The 26,382-nt window shown below is 40.9% G+C and overlaps 1 protein-coding gene across 1 annotated transcript in view; it reads right to left on the reverse strand.

Moving 5' to 3' along the window:
* Positions 1-207: 207 nt before the first annotated feature.
* Positions 208-26,382, reverse strand: part of LOC107874267 (tRNA (guanine(26)-N(2))-dimethyltransferase) — a 29,617-nt gene continuing 3,442 nt past the window's right edge. The window contains 7 exon segments of the mRNA XM_047414399.1: positions 208-714; positions 1,235-1,485; positions 18,717-18,779; positions 18,941-19,138; positions 24,126-24,183; positions 24,268-24,468; positions 25,004-25,598. Coding sequence (XP_047270355.1) covers positions 18,717-18,779; positions 18,941-19,138; positions 24,126-24,183; positions 24,268-24,468; positions 25,004-25,598 — 1,115 coding nt within the window. The 3' untranslated portion in view covers positions 208-714; positions 1,235-1,485.

Here is a 26,382-nt window from a genome sequence, read left to right on the forward strand (position 1 = left end):
GCTCTTCTAAAAGAGTTGCTTACAAAGCAAAGTTTCAAAATGGCCATGCTTCAATGCATCAAATTTCCAGTGACTGACTGTTTTAATGCATTTGTTATATGTAGTCTGTTTCCATGTCATTACATCTCTTTTTTCCTTCCTTTTTTCCCCCAGGCCTTCTTTAATAATCTCACAATAATGTGTTGATCTTCTTATTACACAGATCACTAATGAATGCTTATCATATATATATATATTTAGCACCTTGGTTATGTGTGTCATGTGATTGACCAAACTATTTTTCATCAACTATTTGATCTCTGTGCTTCAAGCAAAACGTCCAATTTAACAACAACAACAACAATATACTCAATATTTTCCCACAAAGGCGTACCCAAATTTCTTTTGACCAATTCTATGGTGCTGAGTAAAAGCCATTCTTCGACTACTGTTCTATTCTTCTCTCCTACATCTGTTGCTGTCCCGACTTTCCAGCTTTGACTTTAAACAGCATGCTATTGCTACTTATCATGGTGAACAACCTTGACATTACGTCCAAGGATAGGCGCACCTATTAACCATCCAAGTGCGCACCAGTGAAGCACATATATCCGATGGTATCACCTAAGCCTTGCCTGATTAAAGATGATTTTCAATATAGTTATCTTCAACTTGGTTGAGATTAAGGAGCTGTACAACTTGGTTGAGATTGAGGAGTTGTAGTAGTTGTTGGTCCTGCAGGTTAGCATAACTTTAGTTCCAAACTTTAGTTCCGAACTTTAATTCCAAAGGCACGAAATTTCCAGTGGTTGTTTCAATGAATTTATTATGTGTAGTCTGTTTTCATGTTCTGTTATTACATGTCATCTCTTTTTTCCTTCCTTTTTTCCCCTAGGCTTTCTTTTATGATCTCATAATAATATGTTGATCTTCTTATTACACAGATCACTAATAAATGCTTATCATATATATATATATATATATATACATAAACTTTTGGAAGATCTGAAATACGTCCACTCGATATTTTCATATTCTCTCGATATTTGCACACTTCTTAAGGATAAAGCGAGACCTAGCAAAATTTTGTGACAACTTTTTAGAACCTTGGTTATGTGTGTAATGTGATTGACCAAACTGTTTTTTATCAACTATTTTGATATATGTGCTTCAAGCAAAACGTGCAATTCAACAACAATAACAACAATATACTCAATAACAACAATATACTCAATGTATTCCCACAAAGGCGTACCCAAATTTCTTTGACCAATTCTATGGCGCTGAGTAATAGCCATTCTTCGACTACTGTTCTATTCTTCTCTCCTACATCTGTTGCTATCCCGACTTTCCAACTTCTACCAGCTTTGACTTTATACAGCATGCTACTGCTACTTACCATGGTGAACAACCTTGACATTAGGTCCAAGGATAGGCGCACCTATTTAACTATCCAAACGTGCGCCAGTGAAGTACAAATATCCGATGGTATCACCTAAGCCTTGCCTAATTAAAGATGATTTACAATAATATCAATGAGCCTTTAACAAACACAAATTATATTGCAAATCGTCCATCAATTTTCATGTGGGATGACTGAACTTGCCGATGCAACAATAAATACTCACCTGAAACTATTTAGAAAGGTCTTTTAACTGCTTCAAATGTTCTTCTATTTGTTCTTGTACATATTATCTACATGAAAAAAAGGAACTAATTTCAACAATCTCATTCTCAGCCTCTTACTTCTAAACTTCCACCCTAATGGAATCTCCCGAACCATTGTTGATGTCACCCATTCAGTTTCAAGCAACTTCCACACAATGCACCATAACATGTTTTCCTCAAAGCATTAATTATTAACATTCTGACATTCTCTACTATAGTCTTGCATATGAAACACCAACTTTTATAAATTGTACTACTCAAATTCTACCGTGAGATGGCTTTCCATGTTGTTTTCAAGTAAAGAATGACATTTTCCTTGAAGCTCTGGAACCCCAAATGAAGTATAAGGGAAGTCACCGTTTCCTTTCAAGTAGTATGAGCAGAGAACAGAAGATACTCACATTTAATTAATTTGTTATAAGTGAAGAAACTTTCATTAACTATGTATTCAATTCTACAAATATTTGTCATACAAAGCATTATCTCTTTATTGTCTTACATAGACAGTAACAGGCTTTGATGTTATAAGAGTAGAAGAGAGAGAAGGTATGAAAAATCATTAGTTATATAACTCCAAGAATGAAAGGAGGAAGAAAGAAACTCACTTATTTGATCAGCTAGACAAAGGAGTGAAGGAACATTCCAATATGTGATAAGAACTACTGATAAAACATTTTAAATTGTAATCTAACCAATGATGAATAAGTGTATATTTAGAATTTCAACATTAATTCTACCTCTTACATTTTGATTCTTTAAGTTCCCGCATGTCCGCATTGTCTCAATTGTCCTTTCGTCTCTTTTTATTTGGCATATAACAATATGATCAAATAAAATATATTTTATTAAAAAAAGAAGCAGCTGATACACTAAAACTCCTATTGCGAGTGTTTTGACTTTAAGTACTTGATAAATTATGCTAAATGTTGATTGAATAGTTTTCTTTTTCACTTTGGATAGAGTTATTGTTGAAAAATCGAAATGTTAAAGTTCTTACTTGGTACATAGGTCAAAGCTTGGTTCTTGCGCAAAATCCAATTAACTGTTAAAGGTCTTACTTGATAGACATACCAAAGTTTGGTTCTTGCGCAAAGTTCAATAAAATAACAATTAAGCTTAGTAAGATATTGAACTTTGCTTACATATGGTAAGTTTCATCATTTCGTTCAATTCTAGAATGCTGGAAATCTTATTAATTTATTTTTACTTTTTAAGAAATTGGGTCTGAAACTGTGAGGTGTTTTATTTCTCCTTTTCTGTGTTATTTCTTCCAAGTACTTTGGATATATGTCATTGATATAAGTGGTTCTAACTACTATGAAGAAGTGTGTACTGATTCACCCGAAGTGGTTGATAGTATGTGGAGACAATCTGTAATATACTGAACTTTTCTAGCTTAAATTCGTTCCTAGAATGTTAAGGGATATCTTCCAAAATGAATAATATTTGTTTCATATAGAATTTTTCAGATTTTGACTTTCCATTGTGTGGGAAAATGAATAAGTTTTCCATCGATACCAAATTCGCCCAATTCCGACACTCGGTTGAGGAGTTAGAGCATTTTTAAGTTTGGCAGTGTACCACCTGGGCAATCACCGCGTTGCGGAGGTGGTTAAATTCATAATTGTCATTTTCCAGTGGACCTCCGCGATATTGGCGCATCGCGGAAAGGTCCATTTTCCCAATTGTCAATTTCCAGTAGTCCAATGCTATAGTGGCGCTTCGCGCCGAAGGCTAAAATGACATCTCTATAAGGCACCGCGATGGTGGCACATCGCGTTGAAGTTCCAGGTCCTAATTGTCAAAATCCAGTGGGACAATGAGATAGCTCCGCGTCGTGGAGACCCCCAATTTCCCAATCGTCGAATTCCAGTGAGCCACCGTGATAGTGACGCGTCGCGGTGGACCATTAAATCAGGACCCCAGTTCATTTTTCCAGTTTCGTTTAGGAGTTTAAAAAGGGTATTTTGGATAATTCCCAAGCCCCCAATTCCGTCCAAACACAAGATTTAAGCCTATTACTAGCATTTTATGCTTATATTCATCAAAGTTTCTCTCGAGCAAAACCCTAAGCTTCAACAGTCAACTTCAAGAATCCCCAAGATTTCACCATTCTTTTTCCAAATCAATTCAAGATTCAAAGTTCCCAATTCAAGAATTCCAACAATCATTATTCAAGAGCACAAATAGAATCTCAAAAGCAAACTTGTTCATCTAGTTCATCATCCAAGGTATGTGGGGCTTTGAACAAGGATAAACCTTTCATCCTTGTGCCCAAAACTTAATTATGGTTTCAATTTTATTGAATATTCTATGATTTTCCATGAAATTTAAGTCAGGGTTGATACCCAAATCCTCATTATTTTAGTTTATGACATTATTATGATATTTAAGGCTCCAATTGCAAGAAATTTACATATATTCATGTTTGTAATTATAAGATTCGTATTATGAGTTATATACCATTATCTTGACTGAGATTGTTGAAAGCTTTTAAAATGATTGTTGAGCATGAAGTTTAAATCTGATTATTGATGTAATTATTGATGCATTAACGCTTTCCTAAGTACTATTAATGATTTTATAAGGAGATTATGATCTCAAATCCTATTGACAAGTTTTGATTAGAGCTTTCAAAAACAAAGATTGATATTTTGATCCTAAGTTAAGATAGGAATCCACATTATTCATACGGCTTATGATTGAAAACAATGAGAAGCATAATTGGTTTTAATTACAAACCCTTGTGATATTTTAAGATGGATTTTTTAAAAGTTCTGAGCAATAAGTATGAGAGTAGCATTTAGCACCAAGTTGGGTATGATTCCAAGGTCTCATGCCCCAGAACTACGAGCCACCGTAGGTTTTAAACGCCCATAGTGGGCTAAGATAGTGATCACTTAAGTTAAGGTTTTATTCCGATGGCAAGGGTAGAACAGCTCTCCCCAATGTGGGCAAGAAGTTGGACTCCATGTCAGCTCACATGGTTTATGTCGGTTAGGAGAAGTTCCCAAAGTTCCAAGATTTCCAAAGCCCCCAAAGCTTCTAACTTTCGAAAGAAAAGAATGATAGAAAAGCTTTTATAAGAATAAGTGTTATGACTCACTAGATTTACAAGTATGATTTGTTATACATGATTTTATATTTCGATATTTTAAATAATCAAGCTTATGTGAGTCATATACATCCAGCATGCATTTACTTTCTAATTATGATGATGTCTTACTTATGCATTACACCCCTATATACTCAGTACATCCTTAAAGTGTTGATCCACATATATGTCTATGTGCTACATTGTCTTATAATGTAGGTTCAGGTGCTCAGTATCATCGACGTGAGTAGTTCGAGCATCTCTATCTACGCTCTCACAGTTGGTGAGTCCTCATGATTCGAGGGCCTACTTCTTCAGATTTCCAACTTTTATAGTAATTGATTTATTGTTCTCAGTTTAATCTAAGTCAGTTGGAGGTCTGTCCCAATGACTCTCTAGTTCCTTAGCAGTAGAGGCTTGTCGAACTACGAGTTTATTTACATTTTTCCAGTACTTGAATCTATTCAGACAGTATCTTCAGTTTATTCAGTTTAGTTTTGGAATGATACAACATTATTTCTTGACTAGTTTATCTTGAAGTAAGGTTCAGACTTAGTAGACGGCTTAAAGGGTTAACTTGGGGCTACTCGTAGCCTTGAGCATCGTGTGACGTCTCGGGATCAGATTCCGGGGCATTACAAACTTGGTATCAGAGCCTAAGATTTAAAGAGTCCTAGGGAGTCAGACAAGCCGCGTTACGTAGAGTCTTGATCATAGGTGTGAAGCGCGCCACATCTGTGAGCAAGAGGCTATGGAACGTTTTAGGAAAACCATCTCCTTCTTTCATAATTCATCGTGCCTACAGCTATCTCTATCTGCCATTAACTCGTGCTCTTTCATGACAGAATATGCCTCCTCGTAGAGCTAATGCTCGTAGGAATAATAATCAGCCACCCCAGCCTGTTGATCCCCTGAATGAGAATGTGTTTCATGCCGAATTTCGGGTTGTCTTTCAGGCGTTAGCCCAAGCTATGACCGCTAATGTTCAAGACATCAGGTTGCAGTTCTGCGTCAACAAGGGGGTGATTTAGTTGCAGCCATACTTCGTGACTTTATGAGGATGAATCCACCCGAATTCTTTGGGTCAAAAGTAGGTGAAGACCCCCAATTATATCTTGATGAGGTGAAAAAGATCACCCAAGTTATGTATGTCACTGAAGAGGAGAGCGTAGAATTGGCTTTGTATAGGTTGAAAGATATTGCGTATGATTGGGTTGTCATGTGGAAGAAAGGTAGGTGCAACTCCCATGAGTTGGCACGTGTTTCAAGATGCTTTTCTAGACAGGTTCTTTCCACGTGAGTTGCGAGAAGCCAAGGTTGAAGAGTTCACAAACCTGAGGCAGCTCAATGACTATGAAGGAGTATTGCCTCAAGTTCAACCAGTTGTCTAAGTATGCCCCTGATCAGATGGCTGACCCTAGGTCAAGCATGAGTAAGTTTGTGACCGGTGTGTCTGGGTTGGTAGTTAAAGAGTGTAGGACTGTTATGCACATTAGAGACATGATCCTCCTAGATTGATGATGCACGCTCAGCAAATAGAGGCAGAGAAGTTAAAAGAAAGAGAGAGTAAATAAGAAGGCTAGAACAGGGCAATTTGATTATGGTCAAAATAGGTCTGGAGGAGGGAATCATTCACAGTTTCAGAATCGTTCACTATGCCTTCACCTTCTTCAGCCATTGCTCCTATACCCAGAAATAGGAAGGAACAGTGTGGTAAGTCTTCTATGTCTAGGTCTCAGAATAGTGTGAGTAATAGGCCTAATCATCCCCCATGTACTAAGTATAGTAAGAATCATGGAGGTGAATGTTTGTGGGGTCAGAAAGGTTGTTATGGTTATGGCCAGCCGGGTTACGGAATCAAAGAGTGCCCGCATGCTAGACGGGGGAATAGAGATGTTCGTCCTCAGACTTAGGCTAATAGTGCACCAGTTCCTCTAGGTCACCCAACTTCTCCTCAGGGCGCCTTATCCAGTACTGGTGGCGGTCAATGCCAAAATTGGTTCTATGCTTTACCATCTCGCTAGGAACAGGAATATTCACCAGATGTTGTTACTGGTATGCTTCGTGTCGTTCATCTTGATATTTATGTGTTGTTAGACCCTGGGTCAAGTTTCTCTTATGTGACCCCGTTAGTTGCTGTGAATTTTGAGATAGGTTCTGAAAAGATCCCTGAGCCTTTCTTGGTTTCCCCAGTAGGTGAGTCAGTTGTTGCTAAACAAATGTATAAAAAGTGTCTTATCACTGTCCTTCATAAAGTCATATTAGCAGACTTAATAGAGTTAGATATGGTTGACTTTGATCTCATCCTTGGTATGGATTAGCTCCATTCTTGTTATGCATCGATAGATTGTTGCACTCGAGTGGTGAAGTTTCAATTTCCAAATGAGCCAGCCTTTCAGTGGAGAGGTAATTCAGTGTCTCCCAAGAGTCATTTCATATCTTATCTTAAAGCCAGAAAGTTAATCTCCAAAAAGTGCATCTATCATCTAGTTCCAGTCAAAGACACTAAGTCTGAGACTCCAACAATTCAGTCAGTCAACATAGTGAGTTTCCGGATGTTTTTCCCGAAGATTCGCGAATAGTACCTCCCGATAGGGAAATAGAATTTGGAATCGATCTTCTTCCTGATACTCAGCCTATTTCCATTCCTCCATATCGTATGGCTCCCGCCGAGCTTAAAGAGTTGAAAGAGCAACTCAAACATCTTTTAGATAAAGGTTTTATAAGGCCTAGTGTTTCTCCATGGGGCGCTCCCGTCCTATTCGTGCGAAAGAAAGATGGTTCTTTGCGTATGTGCATTGACTATCGTCAGTTGAATAAAGTTACGGTAAAAAACAAATGTCCCTTCCTAGAATTGATGACTTGTTTGATCAACTCCAAGGTGCAAGTTATTTCTCAAAGATAGACCTTAGATTCGGCTATCATCAACTTAAAGCAAGGGAATGTGATATTCCAAAGACGGCTTTTAGAACCCGTTATGGTCATTTTAAATTTCTAGTCAGGTCTTTCGGGTTAACCAATGCTCCCGCAACTTTCATGGACCTCATGAATCGAGTGTTCAAATAGTATCTAGACATGTTTGTCATAGTATTCATAGATGATATCCTTGTATACTCCCGTAGTGAGGACAACCATGTAGATCATCTTAGAATTGTCTTGCAAACTCTTAGAGATCATCAATTGTTCGCCAAATTTAGCAAGTGTGAATTTTGGCTAAGATCAGTAGCCTTTCACGGTCATATTGTTTCCGCCGATGGCATTAGAGTAGATCCTCAAAAGACAGACGTCGTAAGAAATTAGCCTAGACCTATCTCTCCGTCAGACATTAGGAGTTTCTTGGGTTTAGTTGGCTATTGCCGCCATTTTGTTGAAGATTTCTCATTTATTGCGTCTCCTATGTCTAGATTGACTCAGAAAAAGGTTAAGTTTCAGTGGTCAGATTACTGCAAGAAGAGTTTTTAGGAGTTGAAGACTCGACTAACTTCAGCCCCAGTCTTAGCATTACCTGATGGTATGGATGGTTTGTTGTGTATTATGATGCCTTTAGAGTTGGGTTGGGTTGTGTTTTGATATAGAGAGGTAAGGTCATACCCTATGCCTCTAGGCAGCTTAAGCCTCATGAAAAGAATTACCCAACCCACGATCTTGAATTAGCTGTTATTGTGTTTGCTTTGAAAATCTGGAGACATTAGCTTTTGGGGTGCACGTTGATGTGTTCACGGATCACAAAAGTATACAATATGCGTTTACGTAGAGAGAATTAAATCTTCGTCAAAGAAGGTGGCTAGAATTGTTGAAAGATTATGATATAAGCGTTTTGATCATCCGAGCAAGGCCAATGTAATGGCAAACGCCCTTAGTAGATTGTCTATAGGCAGTGTTGCACATGTGGAGGATGATAAGAAAGAGTTAGCTCGGGAAGTGCACCATTTGGCTAGATTGGGTGTTAGATTGGTTGATTCAACTGAAGGGAATGTCTGGGTTCAGAGTAGTGCCGAATCTTCTCTAGTTTTGGAAGTAAAGAAAAAACAAGATCAGGATCCCGTCTTAGTTAAGTTAAAGGAGTCGGTTAAAGATCAGAAATTAGAGGTTTTCTCCCAAGGGGGAGATGGCATGTTGAGATACCAAAGTAGACTGTGTACCATATGTAGATGAGTTGAGAGAGCGGATTATGGCTGAGGCACATGGTGCGCATTACTCCATTCATCCTGGTGCTACTAAAATGTACCGAGATTTGCGAGAAATCTATTGGTGGAGCGGTATGAAGAGAGATATAGCGGAGTTTGTAGTGAAGTGTTCAACTTGTCAACAGGTTGAGGTAGAGCACCAAAGGCCTGGTGGTGTTTTGCAAGAGTTCAGTATTCCTACTTGGAAGTGGGAAGAGGTGAACATGGACTTTGTGACTGGTTTACCCCATTCGCGTCGTCATCATGATTCGATTTGGGTTATTGTGGACAGATTGACTAAGTCAGCGCATTTCTTGCCAGTTCACACGTCCTATACGACAGAAGATTATGCTAAGTTGTATATCCGAGAGTTGGTTAGGTTGCATGGAATTCCCTTGTCGATTATCTCAGATAGGGGTACTCAGTTTACATCTCAGCTTTGGAAAGCTTTTCAGAAGGTTCTTGGTACCTAAGTTCATCTTAGTTCCATTTTCCATCTGCAGACTGATGGTTAGGCAGAGAGGAGCATTTAGACTCTAGAAGATATGCTGAGAGCGTGTGTGCTTGATTTCAGGGGTAGTTGGGATGAGCATTTGCCGTTGATTGAGTTTGCCTACAACAACAGTTATCATGCTAGCATTCAGATGGCTCCGTTTGAGGCACTCTATGAGAGGAGATGTAGATCACCTGTCGGATGGTTTGAAGTGGGCAAGGCCGCGTTATTAGCGCCAAATATGGTGTTAGAAGCTATGGAGAAAGTACAGTTGATTCGAGAGAGGTTGAAAACACCTCAGAGTCGTCATAAATCGTATGCGGATGTGAGGAGAAGAGATCTTGAGTTTGAAGTTGGCGATTTAGTTTATTTGAAAGTTTCACTCATGAAGGGGGAGAAGAGATTTGACAAGAAAGGAAAACTTAGTCCCCGCTATATAGGTCTCGTCCAGATTTTGAGCCGTGTTGGGAAGGTGGTATATGAGCTTGAGTTGCCTACAGATTTATCGTCCGTACATCCGGTATTCCATATGACTTTGTTAAAGAAGTGTTTTAGTGATCCAGCGGTCGTAGTACCCTTAGAAAGCATAGAGATTCATGATAGCCTCTCTTATGATTCCAGTTAAGATCCTTGACCGTCAGATTTGTAAACTAAGGAACAAAGAAATTCCCTTGGTCAAAGTTCTTTGGTAAAACCAATCCGTTGAGGGAGCCACTTGGGAAGCAGAAGCAGATATGCGGATCAAATACCCTCATCTACTGTTTTATTCAATGTTTGTTCAATTACTCTTTTACCAGCAAATGCAATGTAGGCATTGGGTTCGGCAATAATGATATCCCCTAATATACCAAAACTAGTTATCACTCCACCAATTGTTGGAGATGTAAGGATTGATACATAAAATAATTTTTTATTGCTGCAGATTCAGATTCAGCTCAAGGTAACAAGTTTCCTCAGATCATCTCTTTTCATTCCAAGTTTCAGCTTTATATAGCCATTCATTCGGTAGTTCTTGCATTTGCAAATCAATTTAGTCATGCTTTCAGTTATGCATGCTAGTTATAGCCTCAGCTTCCAGCATCTCAGTTTAGCTAGCCACATTCGAGGATGAATGTTCCAAAGGGGAGATATTATAATACCCCGAACTTTTCTAGCTTAAATTCGTTCCTAGAATATTAAGGGATATCTTCCAAAATGAATAATATTTAAGTCATTGGTAAACTGAAAGGTGTGTCACAAACACATCACCATGTTGGCCATATTTTTGCTTGAAGAGTTTATTTAGAGGTTGTGTGAGAGTATTTTTTTAGGAGTAAGTGTGCTTAATAGACATAGTTAGAGAGTTAGGGACTTCTCTTTATGATAGGTGGATGACGACCGTCTTAAGGCAAAATTAGTCGTAGGGTGTTAAAGAGGAAACAAACCCATTGCCAATTGAACGAAAATTACTACACTTAATGATAGGCTAGACTTCACAAGTCGTTCATTTGAGGAAAAAAAAAAAGTGAAAAACCTAGAGGCGTCGCATGAGCCTTTGAATTTGATTTGAAAAATAAAAGATGGCTTAATTGTGTTTGTCACTCAATATGGGTGTGTTAAATAGACCTAGTCTAAGTTGACCAATTTTGAGCAATGAGTTCCATGTGTGGGGTGTATTTGCCTTGTTTCTAGCATGCTAGTTCTAGACTAGAACTTGTCCTGTATGTGTGAAAAGTTAAGCTCAATTTTGAACTTGTGGGACATGATTAAAGCATTTCTTTGTTAGCCGAATTCTTCTTCATCATCTGTACCTACCCGTGCATTACCCTTAGTAAGCCCATATTGTGCCTTTATGCCTATTCTTTGGAAAAGCCAAGCTAACTAGCCTAATCCCTTTTTGTTCAAATAGCCTCATCCCTTTTTGTTCAAATAGCCTCATCCTTAATTTGATCCAAATAGGCTCGATTGCACTTTAGTGATAAAAAGTGTCGAAAGAAAGTGATCATGGGAGAAAGTAACTAGTGAGGTAAGAAGAATAGAATGTGCATGCCCATATTGTTTCAAAAGTAGTATGCTTAACGGCCTCAAGAGTAAGTTGTGAGTAAAAGAAAAAATACGAAAAGAAAGTGAAATAAGAGTACAAATGGTTGCGGGTGCACATGAAATAAAAGAAGGGGTGAAAGGTAGTCGTGCATGCAGAAAAGTATGAATCAACGAGGGAGAATAAGGTGATGAAGAAGAGTATCAATAAAAGTGAAAAATGCAATTGTCCTAAAGTGCATAAGGATAGTAATTACTATTAGCCAAATGCTTCCTATCCGTCCCTTAGCTGACATTACAGCCTTAAAAGTCCTTTTGATCCTTTATTTGATTGGACTGTACAGTACGAGCAGACCTATGGTATATGATGTATATTTGAAACTTCTGTTGGAGTGTGAGTGAGTTTGTTATGAATGTGCCCCAATTTGATACCACACGCAAATATTATGAGGGTGGGGGCACCACTCAAAAATAAGGGGCATATAATGGTAAGACTTCGGTAAACTGAAAGCTCTATCACTAACACATAGCCATGTTGACTGTATTTTTGCTTGAAGAGTCTGTGATTAACTCTGTGATGCCACTAGTGGTAAATACGCTTGATTGAATGAAGCGGTTGCCGTGATTAAAGTGTTTAGCAAATCCGGATGTAAGTGGTCTAGTTCAATAGGTTGTTCGAGGACAAACAGGATTTTAAGTTTAGGGTTATGATCTGGGGCATATTTATACGTCCAACTGCCAATTATTACCCATATTTTAACTTAGTTTGTGAACTAATCTAATTATGTTCTCGTGTATTTTCCTCAAAATGTGTACATGAACTAATGGATTTGATTAGTGTGTCAAAGTTGAAATTCCGTGAAGATTATTTAAGCTTGGTTTGAAGACGAATGAGTTGATCTAAATAATGAATGCTATATGCCGGATTATGTGACACGAGACGAGCTGAAAATGGGAATTTGAAAGCAACTTCGGACCATGGAACAAAAGCAAGTTGAGGAGTGCAAGTGGATGCAAAATAGATGGTACCCAGGTTAAGCCCAGCGATAGTGGCATGCCACAGAGGGATTACTTCAGAAATGGCTACAAAACAAAGTACCCCTGTGTTATTGGCATTCCACGTAGCTTAAGCTCCGCGATAAAGGTGTGGCACGGAGAGGAGTATTTTGGCGGCAATTGAGAGACTATAAATAGGACACTTAATGGTATTTTGTTTTATCAAGTACTTCCTAGGGAGCAGGAATAGTGACAAAAAGCTTGTATTAGGGTTTATTCTCCACTCTTTCTTCTATTTCAATTATTGCATAAATACATTAAATTCTATAACGTTGATTCTAAGTATGAGTGGCTAAAAACCCTCGTTCTGGGGTTGAGGCTAATATGCATGATTGTATTTTACACTCTCAATTTAGTTTAATGTGGTTTATCATAATAGTTGTTTGTGCATTCTTATTTTCACTATTTTAGTGTCTAGCCAATATTAGAATATGTTTATTTCCTGAATGTGAATTCGGAAGGAGAATCACTAGGTTAGAATAAAGAATACGCGATTTGAGTTAAGTCTTTAAAAGAAATTGAAGACTGGAATAGCGTTTAGGATAAAAATACACCTAAAACGCCTCATCTGATTATGAAACAAGAAGATATATAAATGCGTTCGGATTGAGTTATCACATCCCTGCTCAACAATATAGTTGTGAGGCCAATCAGAATAGACAATTAGAGGTACGGAACACTATAATCATGGCATTAACCCGGTAAACCAACAACCAGATAAACAAGATATGATTAATGAGAGAGAATGTTATGCAGGATTATCACGCCTTAACCCAACAAGATAAACTGTTGCAATTCTCAATGACTGAAGGAGTTAGTTAGAAATAGAAAGGAAGTTTACAGTTTAGTCCTCTTGGTTTGTTATGTATTTCTTTTTAATCCCTAAGTGGCTCAGTTGTAATTAGTACTATGTGTACCATTTCACGCCAAGGTCTATTAATAGTACTAGATGTTTCAGGAAAGGACATGAATGAAAATTCCTTTAGCTTAATTTATCTTCTCTTTTTCTTAGCCTACAAGTAATTTTCTTCTAGTTTTTCCTTTAGTCTTCATTGTTCCATTGCAATTTTACTCTACGCGGAATCCACCAGGGTTTCAATCTCCAGCTGGCTATCAATAGGGTGCTCAAAATTCCCAGCAATTCCAAACTCCAAACTCCAGTAGGTGAGCTCTACCAGCAACAAGGTTACAGCAAAGATCAACAATTTTTCACTACCGCAGGCCAAATACCTTCGACAGGTTAAGGAGGACAGGTTAAGGAGGAGGAGGATTTCATCATGCTGCAAATCCACCTTCATCTGGCCACCATAATGGATCCATGACTCGTCTAACTAAGGTAGAGTTCCCTCACTTTGATGGTACTAACCTTCGAACCTGGATGTATTAAGGCCGACCAGTTCTTTGCATATGATAATACCCTTGTATTGCAGAAGATTTGAGTAGCTTCTCTGCATTTTGATGACAGCCACACAATGGCACCTCTCTTATCTTAAGAGTACGCTACACTTTCCATTTCCAACCTGGGAAGAGTATACATATGCATTAATGGATAGATTCAGGGGTGAAATATGAGGATCCCATGGCAGAGTTTAAGTTGGTAAAGCAACATGGTACTGTGAAGGAATATATGAAAAAATTCGATAGGATTAGGGCTAGATTAACTATTTTGCCTAAACATGCCATCAGTGGGTTCATCACTGGTTTGAAACCAGAGATTGGATTTGTTGTGAAGAGTCATAGGCCATTCACACTACCTCAGGCATATTAGTTGGCTAGGAACATTGAATCCCAGTTGCATCAAGTGAGCGTATCAAGGAATCCCATGACTAGTGGTGGGGGTTCATTTCAAAAAGGGGGTTATAGTGCTGCTTCTGTCAGAATTATGGGGTCAAAAAAGGAACCAACTATCAGTTTCAATAGAGAGAGAAGTAGGAAGTTGACTCAGGCTGAAATAAGTGACAAGAGGCAGAAGGGCTTATGCTTTTTCTGTGATGAAAAGTTCGTACCTGGTCACAAATGTGTGGCATCCAACAGGCTCCATCTATTTGAGGTAGATGATGAAGATTATGAGGTGGTGGTGGTGGATGATTGCAAGGATCCAGAACCTGAGCCAGGGGAGGAATTAGAAGCAGAAAAGGAGGTTTGTGAAATATCCTTGCAAGCTCTCCAAGGAGTAACTGGTTACCAAACCATGAGGGTGACAGGTTATTGTAATCACGGTCCACTCAACATCCTCATTGATCCAGGTAGCACACACAATTTCATGGAAGAAGAGCTAGTCAAGAAATGGGACATAAGTCAGGCTGTTAGCCCACAGCTGATCAATGTGGCTGATGGGGGATTAGGCAAACGGTGGAGGCATCTAAGAGGTTCAACTGGCTGATGGGGGGTACCTCTTTTACGGACAACTTTCTTCTCATTACCTTAGGTTCATGTGACATCATTTTGAGGGTGCAATGGCTCAAACCCCTAGGTGACTTGTTCATGAACTTTCAGACTCTTACTATGAAGTTCCAATATCAAGGCAGGGAATGCACTTTGACAGGTATCAGGGAAAGGACCAAGACAGTTGAGTCCAAGAACTTGGACAAATTTGTTGATAATAGAGCTCAGTTATTCATGATAAAGGTCTCACCCAAGATAGAGGAAGTGGTGAATGACAGTGAGACACCAATGGTGATAGTGAAGTTGATTAAGGAGTATAACCAACTTTTTGCTGATCAAAAAGGATTACCACCTACCAGGGGATCTTTTGATCACAAAATTCCCCTGGTAAACAACAGTCATCTCCTGTGCTCTTAGTGGGGAAGAAAGATGGGTCGTGGAGATTATACGTTGATTATAGAGCACTAAACAAGGCTATCGTGAAGGAAAAATTTCCAATCCCTATCATTGAAGAGTTGTTAGAAGAGCTTGGAGGGTCTAGCATATATTCTAAAATTGACCTAAGGTCATGTTATCATCAAATAAGGATGGCCAGTGATGATGTACCCAAGACTGTATTCAAAACCCATTCTGGTCACTATGAGTATCTAGTGATGCCCTTTGGACTCACAAATGCCCCCTCTAGTTTTCAAAGCTTGATGAACCGTATCTTTAAGGATCACCTTAGGAAGTTTACCTTGGTATTTTTTGATGACACAGTAGTGTTCAGCAGCAGCCTGGAAGATCATTTGAGACACTTAAGATTTACCTTTGAGTTATTACTGCAACATAACATGGTAGCCAGAAAGAACAAGTGTATTTTTTGAGCTAGCAAGGTAAAGTACTTAGGCCATTTTATCTCAGTTGATGGAGTGAAAACTAACCCTAAGAAGATAGTGGTGGTGCAACAATGGCTAACTCCTAAGAGCATCAAAGAATTGAGGGGTTTTTTAGGCCTATTATAGAAGGTTTATCAGACACTATGGAATTATAAAGCCTTAAACTGATTTTCTCAAAAAAGATGGTTCCAATGGACCTGAAAAGCTACCAAGGCTTTTTATGACCTTAAATTGGCCCTCACTTCTGCTCCAGTATTAGCAATGTTTGTTAGTTGTCTGCAGTTTATTGTGGAGACAGATGCATGTGACTTGGGAGTGAGTGTTGTATTAATGCAAGAGCTTTCATCATTAAAGGGTTATCAGGGAAGCATTTGACTCTCTCAGCATATGACAAGGAGCTCTTAGCTCTAGTCATGGCTATTACCAAATGGTCACAATATCTCATAGATAGGTCCTTTGTGGTGAGGACTGATCAAAGGGCTCTCAAATACCTTTTGGATCAGAAGCTGCACATTGGCCGTCAAATGAAATGGGTGGCAAAGCTCATGCAATATGATTTTGAGATTGAGTACAAGGAAGGAAGAGAGACAAAGGCAGTTGATGCCTTGTCAAGACTGCCTATGACTGAGGTAGTCTTGCTAACTCAACACCTGTTGAAGCTACTTTATTCCATAGGATCCAAGAAAGCTGGAGTAAAGATAAAAAATTAGTTGCTACAAAATCACACTGGAGAATATAAGGGTTACTCCTACATTCAGCAACCATTAAAGAAGCATGGTAAACTGAAGGTAGGAAGTGATGCTCAGCTGAGACAAAACTTGATTAAAGTCTGGCATGATTCAACTATGGGGGGCCACTCTGGAATGGATAACACTTATAGGAAGCTAGCAAGGTTGTTTACCGGAGGGTCTCAAAGAAGACGTAGTGGTCTATATCAGGAAATGTGCAACCTGTCAGAGGAGTAAAAGTGATAATGCAGCTTATCTAGGGCTATTACAACCCTTGCAAATTCCCTATACAGCCTGGTCCAGCATAAGTATGGATTTTGTTGAAGGTTTGCCTAAGTCACAAGGAAAGACTACCATTCTGGTAGTAGTAGATAGAATGAAAAAATATGCTCATTTTCTGGCATTAACTCACCCCTACACAGCTTCAATAGTGGCCCAATTGTTCATGGATCAGGTGTTTAAGCTACATGGCATGCCTGAAAATGTGGTAAGTGACAGAGATCCTATTTTTCTCAGCAGGTTCTGGCAAGAATTGTTCACTATACAAGGTGTTGAATTGAGTACTTCATCAGCATACCACCCTCAGTCTGATGGACAAACAGAGGTGGTTAATAGGACTCTTGAGATTGAGGTGTTTTTGTGCTGATAGCCAAAAGGATTGGAATATGTACTTACCTCTAGCAGAATGGTGGTACAATACCACCTTCCATTCAGCTATCCAGACTCGTCCCTATGAGGCTCTATATGGGCAACAACCCCTTCTACACTTACCTTATATGCCTGGGGAATCTGTAGATAAAGAAGTGGATAGGAGGTTGATCACTAAGGAGTTCAAAATCCAGCTGCTGAGGTTTCATCTTGCTATAGCACAACAGAGAATGACTGATATGGCCAATAAGCACAGGAGTGACAGGCAGTTTCAAGAAGGTGATTGGGTGTATCTAAAAATTCAACCTTATAGACAGGTTTCTTTGTCTAACTAGGCTTTCAACAAACTCTCAGCAAAGTGAGAGAAGGTGGGAAAAGTTGCTTACGAATCGTCACTGCCTGAACAGGTGGCAATACATTCTACATTCCATGTTTCCCAGCTTAAACTTTGCTATGTGATCCCTGACTCTATCAACCACCCTCCTATAGTGGATATGGCTAGCCCTTACTGTAGTGATCCTGCTAAGGTACTGGAAAGAAGGATGATAAAGAGGAGCAACAAGGCAGTATCTCAGCTCCTGATTCAATGGAAGGATATGCCACCTGAACACGCAACCTGGGAAGATTTTGCCATAATGAAAACAAGTTTCCAACATTTTTTCCTTGAGGACAAGGAAAATTTTATGGAGGGAGAAATGTTGCAATTCTCAACGGCTGAAGAAGGAATTAGTTAGAAGTAGAAAGGAAGTTTACAGTTTAGTCCTCTTGGTTTGTTATGTATTTCTTTTTAATCCCTAAGTGGCTCAGTTGTAATTAGTACTATGTGTCAGAGATGGTGCTTGGACAAGGTCTATTAATAGTACTAGATGTTTCAGGAAAGGACATGAATGAAAATTCCTTTAGCTTAATTTATCTTTTCTTTTTCTTAGCCTACAAGTAATTTTCTTCTAGTTTTTCCTTTAGTCTTCACTGTTCCATTACATTTTACCTGTTGCAAATTCATTTTTGCAACATAAACAACTTAACTGATGAGAAAGTAATGTTATGCAGGATTGTGAATCACGTCTTAACCCTAGAATCCAAATATTCCCTTACTTTAGGTATTATTGCTAGATTTAGAATACAAAACTTCATCAACTCATTTGGTTTCTACTACACTTGTCATAAATATCAGTATTAATTTAATTGGGTAAATTACTAATCGCAAAGTCCTTGTGGGTTCGATAACCGTCTCAAGAGAGCGTCCTATTACTTGCTACGACCACGTATACTTGCATGTGAGTTTGGATGCAACAAGTTTTCCCTGAGGAAGGCCATAGCCACTCTGGTCAAATATACCAATAGCTAAATAAACAACTCTTTCACATTTCTTTATACATTTGTGTAATGGCCAACACCTATTACAGTTTACAAGGTAAAGTTTGTCAGACTATCTTTCTACAAACCTTAAATATTGTTTTAGAAAAAAAAAAAAAAAAAAGAGAGTTAACTGTTGCAGAATAAATGAAACCATAAAATTTAGAGCTCAATATGGAAAAGCAAATTATGATCCAAGAGAAAGAACACCAAACCCACCACGTAAGACCTACACTAATGACATACCTAGTGCAGGCTGTTCATTATCACACTTAGGGGAGGCAAATTAAGCTTAGCACGACTTGCTATCTGCAAGTGATAAGACAAATGACTTGAAGTTCAGAATATGGTAAAGACAACCAATAACTAAAGTAGTGTGAAAAATGGAAACTGCATGATGATCCAAAACATAAGCAAATTATCCCAATCAATCATGAAATAATAGTATAGAAAAACCTTTCAGCGAAAACCTCATCTGCATTGAGATATCCAACTGGCAATAAGGGGTCACTCTCATCAATCATCAATTTCAACAGCCTTCCTAGATTTTTTTCTTCATCACCAAACCATCCCCACTGATCCGCCAAACTCATCATTTCTGTTAAATGGGGAGCACTGTGAAGAGGCCCAGTCCAGAGGGGTCCTGAAACCACAAGTGAAGGTGAAACCTGAAAAGAAGTATAACACTTGGAAGTGAGCCTGATGATAATTTCGTTTGACTATATCCAGACACAAGTCCACTCATTCATAGGGTTACTATCATGGGCAGATCCAAGGATTTATATCTGGTTGGTTCCAACCCTTTAGGTTCTTATCATTGAAAAACTCATTTTAGTGATTTTTCACAATATATCTGTTCTCCATATTGAAAATCTTGGGATCAGTTGAACCTATTGATTATATGCTACCTCCTTTGTTCCTTCTAGTTTTAAAATTGACATTTGGTTTAACAAAAAAAGCAACCATAACAAAAGGTAAATAAGGATTTTGATGTGTCAGACCTGGAGATTTAAAGAATAATCCAGACAAAGAGAAAAAATACAACAACAACAACAAACCCAGTGTATTCCCACCTAGTGGGGTCTGGGGGGTAAGATGTACGCAGTCCATACCTCTACCTCTGATGAAGTAGAAAGGTTGTTTCCGATAGACCCCCGGCTCAAGGCACGAGATACCACACAAACACATAGTGCAGCACAGAAGCAGATTACATAACATAAATACGGCACCCATAAGTAATATAAAGCAGAGGAAAGCAAGGGAAAGCACACAGATTCGTAATACAACATGGAACACGGAACACGGAATCATGACAAGAATAAAACCCCCACCAAGTAATTCCCTACACTAGCGACCCGAACTGGCCCTAATCCTCTGCCGTAATTCGCGTCCTCCAGACCTTCCTATCTAGGGTCATGTCCTCGGTGAGCTGTAACTGTTCCATGTCCCGCCTAACCACCTCACCCCAGTACTTCTTCGGCCTACCCCTACCCCGCCTAAAACCATCCAACGCAAGCCTCTCACACCTACGGACCGGGGCATCCATGCCCCTCCTCTTCACGTGTCCGAACCATCTCAATCGTGCTTCCCGCATCTTGCACTCCACTGAAGTCACACCAACCTTCTCCCGGATAGTCTCATTCCGAACTCTATCCCCTCTAGTCAGTCCACACATCCAGCGCAACATCCGCATTTCTGCCACCTTCATTTTTTGGATGTGGGAGTTCTTAACTGGCCAACACTCCGCTCCATACAACAAGGCCGGACGGACTACCACCCTGTAGAATTTGCCTTTAAGCTTGGGCGGCACCTTCTTATCACACAGCACCCCCGACGCGAGTTTCCACTTCATCCATCCCGCCCCAATACGGTGCGAGACATCCTCGTCAATCTCACCGTTACTCTGGATCACGGACCCAAGATACTTGAACTTGTCCCTCTTACATATACCTCCTGAGCTTCAAGCTTCACTACTACCTCATTCTCCCGCCTCACGTCATTAAACTTGCATTCCACATACTCTGTCTTGCTTCTGCTCACCCTGAACCCTTTAGACTCAAGAGTTCGCCTCCACACCTCTAATTTGTCATTCACACCCCCTCGAGTCTCATCTATCAGAATTACATCGTCTGCAAAAAGCATACACCACGGCACCTCCCCTTGAATACGCCGCGTCAACACATCCATCACCAACGCAAACAAAAAGGGACTAAGAGTAGATCCCTGATACAATCCTGTCAGGACAGTGAAATGCTCCGAGTCTCCTCCCGCCGTCCTCACCTAGGTTTTCGCTCCATCATACATATCCTTAATTACTCTGATATATGCCAGCGGTACCCCACTCACCTCCAAGCATCTCCAAAGCACCTCCCTAGGGACTTTGTCGTAAGCCTTCTCCAGGTCGATAAACACCATGTGCAGATCCTTCTTCCTCTCCCTATACTGCTCCACCAACCTCCGTACCAGGTGGATTGCCTCCGTCGTCGAGCGGCCAGGCATAAATCCGAACTGGTTCTCCGAAATAGACACTATCCGTCTCAGCCTCACCTCGACCACTCTCTCCCAGATCTTCATCGAGTGACTCAATAACTTAATCCCCCTATAGTTATCGCAACTCTGAATGTCCCCCTTATTCTTATAGAGAGGGATCATGGTACTCCACCTCCACGCCTCGGGCATCTTTGTCGTCCTGAAAATTTCATTGAACAATCCAGTCAATCACCTTACACCAGCCTCTCCAACGAACTTCCAAAACTCCACCGGTATCTCATTCGGCCCCGTCGCCCTACCCCTTCGCATCCTGCGGACAGCCTGTCTAACCTCTTCTACCTTAAAACGTCTACAATAGCTAAAATCCCGACACTCTTCTGAGTGCTCCAGTTCCCCTAACACAATAGCTCTATCCCCTTCGTCATTCAAGAGCTCATGAAAATACGACTGCCATCTCTTCTTGATGTGGCCGTCCTCCACCAACACTCTACCGTCCTCCCCCTTAATGCACCTCACCTGATCGAGGTCACGACCCTTCCTCTCCCTAGCCTTAGCGAGTCTAAACAACTTTTTCTCCCCTCCTTTCCCCTGTAACCCTGCATACAAGCTCTCAAAAGCGGCCGTCTTAGCAGCCGTGACTGCTGACTTCGCCTCCTTCCTCGCTAGTTTATACTCTTTCCTGTACACCCGCTTCTCCTCTTCGTCCTTACTTTCCACCAACTTAGCATACGCCCCTTTCTTGATCCCCACTTTCTTCTCCACCTCTTCATTCCACCATCAATCCCCCCGATGGTGCCCGGCCCGGCCCCTAGAAACACCCAACACCTCACTTGCATTCTCCCTGATGCACCTTGCCGCCCTGTCCCACATACTATCCACGTCCCCCCTACACTCCCACACCCCCATTCCCGCCAACCTCTCCCCTATCTCCCACGCATTCACTGGCGTCAGGCCGCCCCACTTAATTCTCGATCTACCCTCCTTACTCCTCCTCTTTCTATTCTTCTTTATACCCAAATCCATAACCAAGAGCCTATGCTGGGTCGAAAGATTCTCACTCGGCATGACTTTACAGTCCTTACACAACGCCCTATCCCCTTTCCTAAGCAACAAAAAGTCAATTTGAGTCCTGGCTACCGCGCTTCGAAAGGTGATCAGGTGCTCGTCCTTCTTCGGGAAGCCCGCGTTCACCACCACCAGCCCAAAGGCCCTCGCAAACTCCAATAGGGTCGCCCCCTCTTCATTTCTCTCCCCAAAACCAAAACCACCATGCACATCCCCAAAGCCTCCCGGTAGCGCCCCGATGTGCCCGTTGAAATCCCCTGCTACAACAATCTTCTCCGAACTAGGCACGCCTCTCACCACCTCCTCCAAAGCCTCCCAAAACCGCGTTTTCTCCTACCCTTCGATCCCACTTGCGGCGCATAAGCACTACACACGTTCAGGGTAAACCCCCGAATGACCAACTTAATAGTCATCAACCTATCGTTGATCCTCTTCACCTCCACTACCTGACCTCTAAACTCTTCATCTACTAAGATGTCAACTCCATTCCTACGCCTGTCGCTCCCAGAGTACCACAGCTTGTAACCATCTACATCCCTAGCCTTAGACCCTACCCACTTGGTCTCTTGGACACACGCAATGTTGATCCTCCTCTTCCTAAGAATCTTCACGAGCTCTATGGACTTACCCTGAAGGGTCCCTATATTCCAAGACCCAACCCTCAGCCTACCGTCCCGCCCTCCACTGCCCCCCCCCCCCGCGGCCAAACCTTGGCCTCCCTCCCACTCCCGCCCTCTCCTCATCCCCCGCCCCCACCATGGCCCTATGCCCCAACCCCCTCGGACATGACCTTATCCACCCATTACCACCCACAGCCACAACTACACGAAAGTATAAAAAAATATACAGATATATACAGTGGTAGTATCAAAGCAGCAGCAACAAAGAAATACAAGGCTCACACAAATTCAAAGGAATACTCCCGAAACAAAACTATACTCAATAATGGAATATGCAATACTGAAATAATACTAAGAATGGAATATGCAATAATGAAATAAAATGAAATATGAAATAACGAAAATAACAAAGGTTAGAGGTCACCGGATTACGCTTGGGGCTGCGGCTGCTGGAGACGGAGCGGTGGGTGGCGGCTGGGGACCGGGTGGCGGTTGGGGGGAGGGCTGGTGTACCCCGCCGGGGGGGTACGGGCAGGACAAGTAAGGGTGGGGTGGGGGTCTGCACAACCAGGGGGGGACTGGCGGTCGGCGCCGGAGGGTGGCGGGGAGCGGCGACGGGGTCGGCGCCGCGGACCGGAGGTCGGTGCCGGCAGTGGAGTCGGGTCGGCGCCGAAGGACAGCGGCGGCGCCGGGGACCGGGGACCGGTGCGGGAGAGAGGGAGAGAGGGTCGGGTCGGCGCCGACGGTCGGCGACGGCGAGGGGGCCGGTGACCGGAGCTAGCGAGAGAGGGGGTAGGGAGGAAGAGAGAGAGCCGTTAGAGAGAGATGACAGCCGTTCAGTATATAGATATAGCAGGAAACATAAATATGTACTGTTAGATATTTGTGACTAACAAAGTTTGACAAGAAACAAATTTTCAAACGAAAGCATTCTTTCTCACAAAAAAAAAAAAAAAACAGATGCTGATGTTATTTTATCATGTTCTGAGACAAAGAGAAAAAATAAAGTAGTTAATTAAAAAGCAAGAGAGACACTGGACATGCCCATCCCCATGCAGAGAAAACAAGCAGGGCATGGGATTTGAACTCTTGATCTCACTTGTAGAAGTGCACCAAATAACCATTGTACCGTAGGACACTTTGAGCTTGGGTGCACATATATATTCTTAATAATTTTGAAGAGATACAGCATTGCTATAAATAAACCGAGGAGAACATGGTTGAACATGAACCCACACCCCTCCACATGGATCTAGCCCAGGCTACTATACATTTACTATACATTTACTGACATGATTGGAATAAAATCTTTTGCAGGATGTTATGACAATTAGAACAGGGGGTTAGGAATGCAAGTTAGTGCCATTAAAATTGACAATGCATTAGTACAGGCTAAATAGTTCTTGATGTAAAATAACAAAATCGATATCCTATGAGGTTCGAAAGCATACATTTGTACTACAAGGGCATCCGATCTCACCAAGTTCATTCCAGGAAAATGCTCGAGTGCTCCCACACCGGTTGCAATAGCTGATAAACTATAATACTTGTCACAAGAAGCAAAGGCATCATCACCAAGTACTAATGAAATAACTCTGTAAAGGTTCACAACTGAACTTAACCTGCTAGACGGAGACTTTCCACGCTTGACTTGTAGCAACACTCTAAACACGGGCCCATGATATGAGTAGTATGAGAAAAGTGGAACAACATGATAACCAAGGACCGAAGCCTCTCTAACAGCTCCACCTATAAGCATCCGGAGACCTATCTCATTTGTGTACGGCAACGGCCGAACATATGCTCCATAGGCAGCTAAAGACCTACAAAGAAAGAAATGAAAGTTACCAGTTTCACAAAAAAAAAAAAGAGTTCATGATCATGTAGCACAAAGACAGGCTTCCTAAAATTTAAACAATTATTTAGGAAATTGCAATTGCACTACAGTCCACAAGTAACTACATACTGAGCCTAAAAGTTTATTTCCTTTCATTTTTAAAATTTGATAAGTATCAGTCTAACTGAATTAATCAAGCACCACAGATATTTTTATCAAGGAAAATATCTACAGCAAATGCCTTCTGTCATACCAGTGCCTAATTGTGTATAGTTTTGAATTCGTTTTCTGAACATTTACTTTGTAGTTCTATATAAGGTGCTGATGAAAATTTATCAGTCATAGGCGCAAGTTCTCTCCTTCTAAACCCACAGTCAGTATTTGGCATGTAATTTGCAAGAAGGGACATTATTCTACATTTTTTTGTAGTTTCAAGAGGGGAAACTCAAACATACAAAAGTATAGCTTAAGGGGGAAGATGTGCCATTAGCAAACAGTTTAAGGGGAGCAGAGAACTCAACTGTTGCGGCCTATGACCACCGGAAGAAACCCCATCAGTGGAGGTAATGTATAGCAAGCCACCCAATTTCACAGCATCCAAAGCAACTCGCAAGTAACTGGAGCCGCTACCGAAAGAATCCACATCAATAAGGTCAAAGTAATCTTTACGCAATTAACACTCAGCCAGTAACCTAGTGGCAGGCAAATGGTTAACCTCCCATCTTTTTCCTTCTTCAGAACCACTTGACACCCGAGAAAGATTTCCCACAATAATCTCCCTGTAGTTTTCATTTGCATCATTCGCCATGACGAATTCAGCCTCAGCCTCTGCTAAGTACCGAAGAGAACGAATTCCACAGCCGCACATGGCGTCGAGAACCCGGAGGCTGCCGGTGGTATTCCGGTAGAGGGCAGTGGAGAGAACACCGAGGTCACGGGCGGTGGCGCTTTCGCTGCGGAATAAGCTGTCGCCGACATCGAATTGGTGAGCCCTTTCCGTTTGGTAGTGTGATTTACTGGGCGGTGGAATGTTCCGTTGGTTTATGCGAGATGAATGTAGAAATGGATAGCGGTTTGAGAGAGAGAGACGACATGGCGGGAAGTGGTCAAGTGAACCTTATGTAGGGGTGTCAAGTAACCCGGCCGATTTGATCCAATCCGGTAAACCCTAGGGCTTTAGGGTTCTAGGTCCCGGGTCAGTTATTTTGTTAAAATGGGCCCGGCTAATTCGGTTCGAACCAAGCTCGGTTCAGGCCTGTCGGTTAATCGGCCCGGCTCGGCCTGAAAAAATTAAAAAAAAAAAAAAAGATATTTTGGATATTGGGCCAAACTAGTCGTTGGCCTAACAGCTATATAGCCATTTTTGGGTCCAAACGGCTAGTTTGGGCCCATTTATTAAAAAAAAAAAATTATCGGAAAGAGTTGAAATATTATCTTCGGAGGCACCAGAGGATTGCAGATGACAAATCAACACGTTAGATTGGTGGAGGAGTAATGAAACACAACATCCTGTGCTTTCAAGATTAGCTAGAGATATCTTGAATGTTCCAATGTCACCCGTTGCATCAAAGAGCGTCTTTAGTCAGGGACGACAGCAGCTTGAAGACAACCGACACTCATTGGGAAGCAATGTAATGAATGTTCTAGTTTACCTCAAAGATTGGATTAGAGCGGAAAGAAGAAACCAAGGAATGGAATCGGAGCCGAGCGACAAGCTGAAACTTGAAGAAATTATGATTTCACGGGAGAACTCAGCAAAATCAAGTCCAATGCATGGTTTTGCCCCCGTTGACTTCGACTATCCTATGGAAGTTCCCATTAATATTAACATGAATGAGTTAGAAAAAATGATGCATAATTTATAGATTTTTCATTCATGTAAATTATAAATTTTGGATCA

Source organism: Capsicum annuum, chromosome 6 (assembly GCF_002878395.1).
Source record: "Capsicum annuum cultivar UCD-10X-F1 chromosome 6, UCD10Xv1.1, whole genome shotgun sequence".
In the NCBI taxonomy this organism is placed as follows: domain Eukaryota; kingdom Viridiplantae; phylum Streptophyta; class Magnoliopsida; order Solanales; family Solanaceae; genus Capsicum; species Capsicum annuum.